The sequence below is a fragment of the Stegostoma tigrinum genome, chromosome 1 (assembly GCF_030684315.1).
Source record: "Stegostoma tigrinum isolate sSteTig4 chromosome 1, sSteTig4.hap1, whole genome shotgun sequence".
Lineage (NCBI taxonomy): Eukaryota > Metazoa > Chordata > Chondrichthyes > Orectolobiformes > Stegostomatidae > Stegostoma > Stegostoma tigrinum.
This window is the reverse complement of record NC_081354.1, coordinates 161960379-161974585: the sequence shown is the minus strand read 5'-3', so window position 1 is coordinate 161974585 and position 14207 is coordinate 161960379. Positions and strand designations below refer to the sequence as shown.

General features: G+C 39.4%; 1 protein-coding gene across 2 annotated transcripts in view; it reads left to right on the top strand.

Moving 5' to 3' along the window:
• The window catches only part of ark2ca (arkadia (RNF111) C-terminal like ring finger ubiquitin ligase 2Ca), a 45553-nt gene extending 31875 nt beyond the window's left edge, over positions 1-13678 (top strand). Inside the window, exons 6-9 of one of the 2 annotated variants that reach the window (XR_009446496.1) lie at positions 449-544; positions 3422-3528; positions 6673-8310; positions 8501-13678. Coding sequence is in view for 1 of the 2 variants with exons in the window: in XM_048538546.2 (XP_048394503.1) it covers positions 449-544; positions 3422-3528; positions 6673-6790 (321 nt within the window). In the remaining variant the exon portion in view is untranslated. Of the gene's footprint in view, positions 1-448; positions 545-3421; positions 3529-6672; positions 8348-8500 lie in introns of those variants that run through there. The other variant, XM_048538546.2, reaches the window with a different exon arrangement.
• Positions 13679-14207: the final 529 nt, after the last annotated feature.

Sequence of the window (14207 nt, the reverse complement as noted above, 5' to 3'; positions counted from 1 at the left end):
ATAATTTCTATGTTACTGTCACTCTGAATAAACTACTGGCCTGGTGTGATGTGTGGTTAGGTTAGACTGCCCCAACTATCTTCCAGGTAAATGGAAAGTAGTTTTAAAAATCCATTAAGATATTCAGAGTTATTACTTGGCTAAAAGTTACTAAAATTGTGAAACAAAAGATTTGAAATTTAAAAATCAGTGTCTGCTCACATGAAGCACCCCCAGGTTTCACATAAGTGACTGACGGTCCTGGAACAGTCCTAGATTTTAACTCATAGAGAAACAAAAAATTATTGCTATTCTAGGCATCTTTTTGGCCCTGAATCCACAATGGCAAATTGACATGGCGTGAAAGCCACACTGATGCCAGGTTTTATGCAAACCTATCATTTCAAGGCAGTCTCAAACCTTTATGAATATATTAATGCCATAATATATTGCATCTTGCTGGTTTCAGGAACTGTTACAACTAGAGGACAGGCTTGGTACTGTGAACCGTGGAGCCTTGCAGAATGTGATTGAGAGGTGCACCTTCCCACACACATACAAGAAGGTAAGAACAGATCTTACAAACAGTTGCTTGAGTCATTTAATGTTTTGTTGCACTACCTTCATTTATGATCACAGGACACACGTGGAAAGTTGCAAGACAAGCAGTAAGGGTCTGCTTGTTGCAGGATTGGGTGAAGGAATGCCAATGATGAGATGAAGGATCAAGTAGAAGGATAGAGTGATGGAGCCAATGTGAATGGGGTAGGGGTATGAGTGTGAAAGAGAGTGAGAGAGGAACTAAGTAGCAGCCTGGATGAGAAATGGCAGAAATGTCTAAGAGATGGAAGAACCTTAGAAAGGGACACAGGATGAGGACAGGATGAAGGTATAGGGAGACTTCAGAAACATATAGGAAATTAACATTTCTGAGGGCTTCATAGGGAATGAAAAATGTTTAGTAGATAGTTGCTAAAAGGACAAAGGGTTCAAAATGGGTGGGATGAATGTGAGCCATAATGTAGCAATTAGATTGAATAAAAGGTGTTTGGGTGGAGTCTGTCATTATATAGCTGCCGTTCTAAAATATGGCAAATAGGCCAATGTATACAATGCAATGTCCTGTTAAATTGGAACCTCGATTTTGAAATCTTGAAATGCTTCACAGCTTTTCAAATGCACAATAATTATTCATTGTGCCTCCTTTTCTAAAGAAGCACATTGGATAAAATCTTGGGACTTGGTAGAGGTTGAAGGTTTGGCAGGTATTGATGGAGGAGCCTTGGCAAATTTCTGCAGGGCTTCTTGTGGATGGTACACACTATTGCTACTATGCACCCATGGTGAAGGGGGTCAAGGTTGAAGGTGGTACCAATCAAGTGGTCTACTTTTTCCTGGATGGCGTCAAGCTTCTTGACTGTTGTTGGAGCTGCCCCAATCCAGGCAAGTGGGGAGTATTCCATCACTCTCCTGACTTGTGTCTTGTAAATGGTGGATGGGATTTGAAGGGTCAGGAGGGGAGTTACTCACCACAACATTCTTAGCCCCTGAGACAATCTTGTAGCCACAGTATTTATATGGCTAATCCAGCTCAGTTTCTGGTCAATGGCCAAATATTAGTAGCGGGTAATTCAATGGTGGTCATTGAATGTGAAGGGCAATGGCTAGATTATTTGTTGTTGGAGATGGTCATTGTCTGGCATTTTTGAAGTGTGAATATTACTCACCACTTCTCAGACCATCTATCTATTTGTAGATTGTTGCATAAAATTGAGTCTGAAGGGTTACTGTTCGTGTTTCATTGGCGGCACTCATTCTACTGATGTCAGTGAGTGATATTCTACAATCCATGGTAGAGACGAGGAGTTCTATTCTCCCCTTTGGACGCAGCAGATGTAATTGGACCAGCTCCTTAAAGTCTTAGTTATGTTTATCAAATATAATTGTACTAATTGCTATAATTAAAAAACTAGATCTGTAGAAAAGTTACACTGCAGAAAGAAACCATTCAACCGTTAGTGTGTGCGAAGTCAATAAACAATATAAAACTAGCTGCCCATTCGAATCCCAATTTCCAGCAGCTAATCCATAGCCTTACAGGTTACAGCACTTCAGGTGTAGATCCAGGTGTCTTCAAAAGAAGTCAATGGAACCTTAGAAAAGTCAAAAGTTGAATTCATGCAATAAACCTTCTTTAAATCTAAGAGCAATGCCTCCCCTGTAGATACTTTTTTTGTATTCACTTGTGAGATGTGGGCATTGCTCGCTGCCAGCATTACTTGTTGTCCTTGAGAAGGTGATGGTGAGCTGCCTTCTTGAACCACTGCAGTCCACCTGCTGAGGGTTGACCCACAATGCCATTAGGGGTGGAATTCCAGGATTTTGACCCAGCGACAGCAAAGGAATGGTGATATATTTCCAAGTCAGGATAGTGAGTGACTTGGAGAGGAACTTGAAGGTAGTGGTGTTCCCATATATCTGCTACCCTTGTCCTTGGGTTTAGAAGGTCTGTCTGAGAATCTTTGGTGAATTTCTGCAGTGCATCTTGTGGATAGTACACACTGCTGCCACTGAGTGTCAGTGATGGAGGGAGTGGATGCTTGTGGATGTAGTGCCAAATAAGAGGGCTGCTTTGTCCTGGGTGGTGTCGAGCTGTGTAATAGTATACCCCCTATCATCAACACTAGATAGGCCCATGACAAAGCACTGACAAAGTGGGGTTGGTGACAGCAAACTATCTCAAACAAATATTACCCGGTTCCACACCCTGGCAAATACCACTAGATGTCAGCAGCGGTCATCTGGAAAAATACCACATTGATGACCATCAGGCATTTCTTTGTTTTCCAGACATTTGTCATCTTGGAAAACCTCCGAATGGATAGTATATTTATCCTTCTGAAATTGGTCAATTTGTGATTTGCTTTTAGAGAATTTGATTACTACAGAGTGTCCTCAATTTACAAGTTTCAGATACTTCAATCAGGCACTCGAACACAGTCAGTATCATAAAACCAAAGAACTGGGGTTGCTGGAAATCAGAAGCCCAAACAGAAATTGCTGGAAAATATCAGATTGTGGTACAATCAGTTTTGAAGAAGTGTCTCTGAACCCAAAACATTAACTCTGTTTTCTCTCCACAGATGCTCCCTGACCTACTGAGTTCCTCCATCAATTTCTGTTTGTGCAGCCAGTATCATTTTTGCTTTAACTGTATTAGCAATTTGATCATGATTATATTGCAGATACAGTTCCATGGTGGGGAGTTATTCCACCTTATCAGCCATCTGGGAATTGAATCAGGACACAAAAGATAAAAGACATGAAGTAGAAATTAATTTAAAAATGGCAAAATATTCCTCATTGTATTTCAGAGAAATAGGCAATTTACTCCATTGTATCAATGAAGTTCTGGCTCTATCTATGATTATTTTGTCTGCAGAGAATGCAACAGAACCTCAAGGAGCCAATAGAGGATGAAGAGGATACAGACTTTGATGAGAAGTGTACAATTTGTTTATGCATGCTGGAGGAAGGAGAAGATGTCAGGTAGGTCATAAAAAGAGAGAAGTTGCAAGGTGCTAATAGAGTCATTAGAGTAATGTGATAATTGTGGATTCTATAACAGAGATAGATGCACTATATTAAAGAGCCATGGTTAGAGTCATAGAGTAACACAGCATGGAAAAAGGCCCTGCAGCCCAAACTGGTCCATGCTGACCATGGTGCCCACTCAGCTAGTTCCAATTGCCCGCATTTGGTCTATATCCCTCTAAACCCTTCTCATCCATGTACCTGTCCAAATGTCTTTTTAAAATATTGCTATTGTACACACTTCAATCACTTTCTCTGGCAGTCCATTCCATACATGTACCACTCTGTGTGAAGTTGCTCCTCGGATGCTTCTTAATTCTTTCCCCTCTCACCTTAATCCTATGCCCTCTAGTTTTCAATTCCCTATCCCTGGAAAAAAGACTACTTGCATTTATATGGGGAGGTGATGGCCTAGTGTTATTATCTCTGGGCTGTTAATCCAGAGACCTAGATAACATTCTATGGGACCTAGGTGCAAATCCTGCCATGGCAGATGGTGGAATTTGAATTCAATAAAATATCTGGAATTAAGAGTCTAATGATGACATTGAATCCATTGTTGCTTTTTTGGGGGAAAACCCATCTGATTCGCTAATGCCCTTTAGGGAAGGAAACTGCCATCCTTACCTGGTCTGGCCTCCATGTGAATCCAGAACCACAGCAATGTGGTTAACTCTCAAATACCCTCTGGACAATAAATGCTGCCCAGCCAGTGATGCCCTCATCCTGTTAATGAATAAAGGATCCTATCTATGCCTGTCAGTTTATACACCTCAATAAGGTCACCCTCATTCTCCTACATTTCAAGAAATAAAGTCCTATCCTGGCTAACTTTTCCTTATAACTCAGGCCTACAAGTCCTGGCAATATTCTTATAAATCTTCACTGTACACTTTCCAGTTTAACTATGTCTTTCCCATAACAGGGTGACCAAAACTGTACCGATACTCGAAGTGCGGTCTCACCAACGACTTATACAACTGTAATACAATGTCCCAACTCCTATACTTATTACCTCAACCGATGAAGGCCAGCATGCTAAATGCCTTCTTCACCACCCTGTCCACCTGTGACGCCACTTTCAATGAACTATGTACTTGTACTCCTAGGTCCCTCTGTTCTACGACATTCCTCCGGACCTCACCATTTACTGTATAATTCCTACCTTGGTTTGACTTTCCAAAGTGCAACACCTTACACTTACCTGTATTGAATTGCATTTGCCAATCCTCAGCCCACTTCCCCATCTGATCAAGATCCCTCTGTAATTTTCGATAACCGTCCTAGCTATCAGCGATAATTTTGTATCATATGCAAACTTACTAATCATGCCTGGTACATTCATATCCAGATCATTTATAACTAACTTGCCATGCGGGACCTTGTCAAATGCTTTACTGAAGTCCATTTGGACAACATTCATTGCCCTACCCTCATCTATTTTCTCGTTACCTCTTTGAAAAACTCTAAAAGCTTTGAACCAGAGGGGGTCCAATAGCTCTGTGGGGAGATTTGCTGGTGTTCCCTGGAAGAGTTTAAACTAGTTTGGCAGGTGGGTGAGACTCTGAAAAAGAGAGGAGCCATCGAGAAGTCAGGGGAAAATACATTGAGAGAAAGTTTACAGTTCAGGATAGCCAGGGCCACAGTAAAGAGACGGAAAAGACTGCTGATTTAAAGTGCATTTATTTCAATGCACAAGGCCTGATTGTTGAGGCAGAAAAGCTCAGAGCATGGATTGACTCTGGGGACAAGGATTTTATAGCCATAACAGAAACATGGCTGAGAGAAGGGCAGGACTAGCAGCTCAATGTTGCACAATTCAGAAGCTACAGGCGTCACAAAAGTACAAGTAAGTGAGGAGGGTGAGTTGCCCTTCTGATAAGGGAGGACGTAACAACAGTGCTTAGGGAGGATATTCTTAAGAGGTCATCAAATGAAGCCATACGGTTAGAGCTTAGAAACAAGAAGGGGATGGTCACTCTGTTGGGGCTGTATTATAGGCCCCACAATTACCAGTGAGTACTAGAGGAACAGATGTGTAGAGAGATTGCAGATACCTGTAGGCATAATAGAGTTATTCTAGACTTATTGTTTCTTTATATTTTCTTACTCAATCTGTGAAATTACATAATGTTTGAACTCAAGTCCCCAAACCAAACTCTCAATCTGGAACCTGGTTGGAACTGAAGTCTGAATGTGATACTACCTGCCCTCCAAACCCAAAGCCAACTCCATCTGCAGTCTCTATTTGAATCTGAATTTAGGCTGATGGAAGGTTGATAAATTGGAGTTTGTTCATGTTTGAACTAGGAAGAACTTTGAGATTAGCTAATTGAAGTTTCTCAATTATGAGGAGGATATAAAATATAATCCAAAACAAAACTCCACTGAAGAAGATTTCAAAATTCACACCAAATTTAAAAATAAATTAGAAGTGAGATGAGAATGCAGATAAAATGCAGAATAACGGTAACAATCTGAAAATATTGTGAGATCACACAGAACTTGGCCAAGCTACTCAGCCCATCATGTCAATGTTGACTCTTTGAATGCATTATCTGATTACTCCTACACCCCAATTCTTTCCTTATGGTGCACAAATGTTTCCATTCTCAAGGATATATCAATCCCTTTCTGTAAATTATTACTAAATCTGCCACCGCGAGTCTTAGAGGTACAGCATTCCACATTGGAACAAATTGCTGTTTTAAATTCAGTGCATCTTTCTACTCATTCTTTTCCTAATTCCCTTAAGCTGCATCCTGGGCAACCTTTCAATGGAAACAGTTTCTTTTAATTTACCCTGTCAAGTTCTCAACAACTCTGTTGAGAGGTACCTAATGTCCTAATCTTGCTCCCATAATGTAATGTCCTTACGAAGAATATTGGGTTAATAAGCTGAGAATATACTATTCAGATTTTGCAATGAAGATTTCATGTTCGGCCAAAATATGGCAGTATACTTCAGAAGATGAAGAACTCCTTGGAGACAATTAAAAGGTATAAATCAGACAATAAAGAGAATGTTTGGTGTGTAGGTCACAAATCATGGATGGTAACATACTGAGTAGTTAATGGTTTGTTTTGTGTTTTCTTCAGGAGGCTCCCTTGTATGCACCTCTTTCACCGAGTCTGTGTTGACCAATGGCTGGCTACCAGTAAAAAGTGCCCGATCTGCCGAGTAGACATTGAAGCACAGCTCTTACCAGAGAGCTGATTGAGCGAACGATTGCAACAGAGTTCCACACGAGCAAAAAACACATTTATCTCACAATATGCCAATAGGGTGGGGGGTTTAGCCTTGTCACCACGCATTGCCTTTTAAGTAATCTATTTTTAAAGCTGCAAAATCAGAATCAAGCAGTGGTGGCCTTGTGTTAAATGAGGGCGTTAGTCACTTTAGAATAGGGCATGTTTGACATAGCCATATGGCCTACTGGATTGCGGGAGCTGGTTCTCCCAGAGGATAGTGGGATTTATCATTCATATTAGAATTTTTTTTCTATAATCGTTAATGGGCAAGCATATTTTAACTTAAATTATTCATTAACTTTCAATGCTGGAAATGAAATAGCTGCACACTTGTGAGTCTCTTGCTTATGCTTTGGTACTGTGCATCAGAGGCAATCTGGGAATCAACATTGTACTTTCTTGCTATGACATCCCGAAATTCTACCTTAATGATATCATAAACTGAGATCTCCACTGTTACTCAACTTACTTTGTGAGGACGAAACCTGAAAACAGATTTCAATTATACAAACCTACAAATTGGAAGAAATTCTTTTTTTCTCCAGAGCAATGGATTCTGTCATCTCCCATATAAAGTAGTTAATTCTGTCTTTGCTAACACTGTTAGAAGGTGTTTGTTAGGAAATAGATTTCCTTTATAAGAGCAAGCATGAATAAAATGGTGTGTGGAATAAGATTTGCTGAATCCTGGATCTATAGATAGAACATCCACGACAGCATTTCGACAGCAAAATGTAACAAAACTTGTAGGATTCAAGGATATTTTTTGTTTTACTTTGAGGATGTGCAGAGGAGTGGGTGCAAGGCCCTCAGCAGAATCTTTTATCAGGCGATTAAGTTGTTTTCTGGTAGAGTCAGTGATACATTCTTCTGAGGGGTCATCACCTGATTTCATGATTTAAAATTTTGTTTGTTTACTCTGCAATGGGATGCCGTGGGATGTTTTATAGTGTTAAAGGTGCGACACAAATTCAGATTTTTGGTGCTGCTTAAATGCCTTTTCTTGTTCATTGACAAGTGTAACAAGAGTTGATGGCCTGGTGATACTATCACTAGACCATTAATCCAGAGACCCTGGTAATCTCTGAGGATTTAGGCTTGATTCCTGCCATAGCAAATGGTGGAATTTGAATTCAATAAATATCTGGAATTAAGAGGCTAATGATAACCATAAAACCATTGCCAATTGTGGAAAAATTGGTCTGGTTCACTAATGTCCTTTAGAGGAGGAATTTGCCATTCTTACCTGGTCTGGCCAAATATGGCTGTAGACCCACAGCAATGCGGTTGACTCCTGTTTGCCTTCTGTCTAATAAAGGATGGGTAATAAATATTGGCCTGGCCAGCAGCACCCACATTCAGTGAATGAATGAAAAGAACTTCCCTCTGGTGTTAGTGATGTAGAACTTCACAAAATGAAAGCCAGGAAAAGGAGCTTTGCATGACCCAATCCCTAAATTGTAAAACAGGGCAATGCAGCATCCGGTAACAGAGATAATGGGAACTGCAGATGCTGGAGAATTCCAAGATAATAAAATGTGAGGCTGGATGAACACAGCAGGCCAAGCAGCATCTCAGGAGCACAAAAGCTATCAGAGATAATGGGAACTGCAGATGTGCTCCTGAGATGCTGCTTGGCCTGCTGTGTTCATCCAGCCTCACATTTTATTATCAGGTAACAGAACTAGTTTTAGTAAAGAGACAGTAGGAACTGCCGATGGAGGAGAATCTGAGATAACAAGGAGTAGAGCTGGATGAACACAGCAGGCCAAGCAGCATCAGAGGGGCAGGAAAGCTGAAATTTTGGGTCTGGACCCTTTTTTCCTGAAGAAGGGTCCCTACCCGAAACGTCATCTTTCCTCCTTTGCAAACAACTTTCCACAACTCAATAAATACTCTGCTCATTTAACACCTATAGTCTAGTCCATTGTTTCAAACAAAATGTACTAATCGTTGTGCTTGTGCAGTCAAGATTGTGTGTTTTCTGCTTGAAAGTATAATAGTGGAGCAGAGTCTGTACCTCTATAGTGAAGGCCCTTGATTATCCACTGTTAAGTGCCCAGGTTTTCTGCTGCGGCTCCAGAAAATTATGTTCTAGAATTCGATCTCAATTTCTGAGCAAATTGAAAATCTGTGATTTCAATGAAATTTTCTGTCCCTCCTAAATATGAATATTCATTTCCCAATCTATATCATCCTGCAGCCACGTGTCTGTAATGACTATCAGATTGTACTTACTTATTTTGATTTTTTGTTATCAATTCATGTTTTGTTTCAAAGTATTCAGGTAGAGAGCCTTTAGTTTTGTTCTTTTATTATTTTTGTAACCTTTGTTGATTTATTCTTAGAAATCTACTCTCTATCCCTTCCTGCCATATTATATTGATTTTTTCATATTTTAATACCTTGTGCTCTTACCTTATTTCTACTCTGGCCATGTTTTCCCAAATTTGATCCATTGCTTCCACTATTTACTTTAAAGTTCTCCCTACATCCATAGTCATGAGGCTCACTAGGACACTGGCCGCAGCATGGTTCAGGTGTAGACTGTTCTAATGGTACAGATCCCATTTTTCCTAGTACTAATGCCAGTGCCTCATGAACCAAAATCCGCTTTTCCCACACTGGATTTTGAGCCATGCAATAATTTCCCTAATCTCATTTCCCCTATGCCAGTTTGCTCATGGTTCAGGTAATAATGGCTTGCTTTTGCTCCTGTGTTTTATAGTTTTATAATCCAGACATTATTATCCTTGAGGTTTTGCTTTTTAATCTAACAAACTAACATGAGAACAAAAGGTATAGGGTAATAGGCTGTGAGTAAAAGAGAGCAAGAAAAATCAGTAAAGGAGGGTGAGTGGCATTAAGTGAAGAAAAGATGAAACTATCACAGGTACACAACTAAATGATCCTGTCTTAATAAGTGAACTGTCTCAACTAACATTGAGCCTCAGGACACATTCTCCACATTGAAAAAGAATGGAAAATGCTGCAAGATTGATCAGCATTTGCAAAGAGAAACATTAGGTTTGATCAGACTCTAGATTAGAATTGAAAATGGAAATATTTTATGTGTTTGTTTCTAATTCTTAATATTTGGAAATCTATTATGTTGAATGTTGCACTAGTTCTCGTGCTTGATTTGTAGAGCTGACTGAAATCACCACTGATCATTATTTCTTGGCTACAACTCAGAAAGTTCCCCAGAGAGAAACTAATTCAACAGATTGATAGAACAACAAATTTTCTCTTTCTCATCAGGTCATGGAGGCTGTCAGGAGAGGGAGAATTAATTAGTGGGTAAAGGGTTGGTAATTGTTTTTAGGGTATGGTTAAGAATAGGGAAGAGGTCTAGCATTTGTGATCTGTAAACATGAAAATCACACTGATTGCAAGGTCTTGCGGCAATTTTTGTGCAAATGCTAGATGCAATCCCTTAGGTTTGTTTGATGTCCAGTAGCGTTAATAGTGATAACTTGAGGAGTGTATCAGATCAGATGCTTTACATATTTAACAATCATAATTTATTACTAATGGCAGCAATTGCAGGAGTTTAATTCTAAACATTTTTGTAATTAAAATATAATTGATTTATTTAGACATGTCACTAAAATTATAAAGAAACTAATGTTCATCAGTCTTGCTAAGTTCCAGTTTGCTTTATCTAAACTATTTCAATATTTGAGTACTGCTTGGAAGTTTTATTTTGTATAAACTTAGCAGAGACTCTAATTGAATGGGAAGTGTTTTGTCTGGTGATATAGGACAGGAAGATATTTTACTGATTCTGGTTGTTGGTATTCAATGCTATGGTTGACCTGCTCATGAAAGGATATAAAAAAATTCCCAGGGTCTTTGTTCCTGATCACTACATGGTTACCTCCTATGGGAAAGTGCATTAGTTGAGACTGGGATAAACTCACTCAAATGGTTGAATAGCTTGTTGGCACTCAGACATGAATAATATCAGTTGATGCAGCATCATGATTACATTGGCTCAGTTGATAGGACATCTGCCTTTTCAAGTGGAAAGTTGTACATTCAGGCCCTACAGTAGCAACAGGTAATACTTTCAGTAGAGAGCAATAATCAAATAAAATTCTCTCCTCAATTAGTATACAATGGACACTGTTTGTGTACCATAAGGTTCATCGAAAAATGTACTGAGCTTCCTGACGATGAGGCTGATATGGTGGAAAGGAGTGGAGCTGTATCTCAAGAATATAAATAAGGAGTGAGTTTTCGTTTCCAAAAAAATCACCAAGTATACGAGATGTTGAGTCATTGATGCACTGTTTGTGGAAGATGTAAGTTCTTTACTGTTTGAGTGGAATGTATGTTTTACTGAGTTTGCACTTGATCCCTCTTCGACTGTGCTGGGCATTGACTGCAACACAAACAGTCAGGATGAAAATTTCTTCTCTTCCTCTCTCTTTCTCAGCCCACTACTGCAAAGATCTCACACAGCTTGAGTTTGGGAGCATCTCAAGCTAGAAAACATATGTATGTGTCAAAAGCAGCCACAATGTAATAACATTTGCTACAAAATGGGCAGTCTCATTCAGGAGATGGCTAAGGATGGCTGGTGAGGGAATGGGAATGTAGTGTGATAGCATGTGAAGCTGAACTTATGGGCAAGGTGCAGAACGGAGGTAGAAATGCAGTAAAGTTCGTGCCACTATCAGTTTCCCATTACAATCCTGACCCCAAGCTATTTTAAAAGATGCCTGAATATCTCTTTGTTGATGCAAGCAGCCCAAGTTGGTCCTACATGTGGGCTCAAGGCAGAGGATTAGTACGATGGATCAGGAGTGGAAATTCATCACCTTCTCAAAAAAGAATCTACAATGACCACTGGGCTACAGTTGCTACACTCTCTGGAGGGTTGTCTCTCTAGGATCATGACCAAGCAGCTGTGGCATTGTACAAATGAGAATAACCTTAATCCCGTCTTTGTCAATTGTTGTCTGTGATCTCACATCAGCAGATTGGCTGTGATGTCAGTGATCTCAGAATATGGAAGGCTTCAGTTTTGCCCTCCAGTACTCCAGTGCAGTACTGAGAGAGTGCAGTTCAGTCAGAGGAGCTGCTTTACGAATGAAACAATAAACCAAAATCCTCTCTATCCTCTAAAGATTCTACAGCACATTTTCAAAGAAAAACTGAAAGTTACTTCCAGTATCATGGCCATAAATAATCCCTCAATCAACATCACAAAAACGGAATAACAAATCATTATCATGTCATTTGTGGATGCTTGCTTTGCACAAATGTGGTGAGCAAATTTCCTATATTAGAACAGGTACTCCAAATCATATTGACTGTAAATTGCTTTGAGTGACAAGTGGTCGTGGAAGATGCAATATTATGCAAGCTCTTTGTTCATTTTTAGCACACTTTTTGAGATTTCATTTGTAATTGCCTGTTCTAGGGTACGTTCTTCATCTGGTGTGAATTGTCAATGTTTATTGTACTGGTAAAAGCAAATTACTGCGGGTGCTGAAATCTGAAGCAATCACAGGTGACACTAGAGAAACTTAGGGGTCCTTGCAGCATCTGCAAAGAGAGAAACAATGTTTCAAGTTCAGTTTGGCTTTTCAATTCTGATGAAGAGTCATTCTGGACGTGAAATGTTAACTCTTTTTCCACAGATGCTGCCAGACTTCCTGAGTTTCTCCAGCATTCTCTGTGTTTGTTTCATTGTATTGCTTACATTCTTGTTCTGAGTTAGGGGAAATTCCTTTTGGAGACATAAGTACATAATCCAAGCTGCCAGTTCAGTTCGTTACAGATCAATGGCTCATCAAATAGATTTCATGGCTCATCAAATAGACGTGATGAGCCATGAAGTTGAAACTTCATCTACCTTATTGAGTAATACAGCCCAATGGCACTATTCCCGGAAGAGATGTTGAGCTCTGTCAGTGTCCTGGCCAAATGAATTGCCCCAATATCACTAACAAAATAGTAAAGAAATTGTCAACATTGTTGAATGGGGGAGTTCCCAAATATAAATCCAAGTTGTTCTTTTACTTTTTGCTGCAATGCTAATCCCCACTGGTTTTATAAACAACTTTCTTATTCTTTACTGAATCATATTTGCCTTGTCATGTCTGGACCTGGATTCAAACCCAGTGAAAGGACAATCCTTGGTGAAATGCATGTGGGGCAATCTCAAATCGATTCCAATTTGGAGGTGTGCCCTTAAAAACAAACTGCCCTAACAGCACTATGTTTATAATCTCACTAACAAGGGTAATAGGATAAATTGCGAGAGTTTGGGAAAATGGCACAGTGCTGCAACAAAGGCTTTCTCTCTGAGGTTGGGATTTAAGGCAGAACAGATGGAACCTTTTCCAGAATCAATGGCATTTAACTCGGGAGATGGTGGTGTTAACAGTAAATGCCTAAAATGATAGATTTGTCTGTCACTTTAATGAAGACAACAATCCATTCCCAATAAAATGTTTAAGAGAGGGAAGGACTGGAACAAATTTGTGTCAGCCAACACTGTATACAATGATGCAGCATCTTTAAGAAGCACTGATGCACTGCTGGTTGATCATCTCACTGTATTGCAGTGGCCTTGTCATGTGAGCACTTTGCACATGGTGAGAAGCCAAGTGGCAGGATAAGACAGTGTCGGCTGCTCAATGCAATCTGTAGTCATTTCATTAAGTGCCTGTCGCTGCCACTCTTAGTTACTGTGCTAGTGTGTCCCTTTTTCCTCCAGTGTTTTGTGTCAGAACACTTGCAACGTATAGAATATTTTATAGAAATAAATATTTATTCTGAATAACAAGACAATAGTGCATCAGAAGATGTGTTAAAATAGGAATTATTGTGTAAAGGTTTTAGGGTCACTTCTGGTGAATTTTTTACTGTATTTATTACTAATAAAAAAGGAATATATAGCTGTTGGAGTTCTGATGTCTTCTTTATTTCTATTCTATCCCCCTTATACAAGGCAGAAGAAGATCAAATCAATTTTGAATTCTCAATTGTGGTAAGTCAGGATCAGCTGGAATGGATTTAAGCAACTTTTGCTGATGAAATTTTGAGCATCATGTTTGACACTTCACCTCAATCAAAAAAAACCCCATAAACTAAAACAAAATACTACGGATGCTAGAAGTTTGAAATAAAATTAGAATGTGTTAAAATGCTCTGCACAGAAGTTGCCTGACCTGCTGAGGAAAAAAAACAGAACCAACGCTTCAAATCAGTGACTATTTGTCAAATTGGTTATTAGCCTGAAACATTAATTTTGAGTACTACTAGCATTCATTTCATTCCAAAACAGCAGAACTGGTTAATAATTTCATTGTTCTTTGTAGTTTATTGTTGATGCTGAATACTGTTCACTTGTATATTGCAGCATC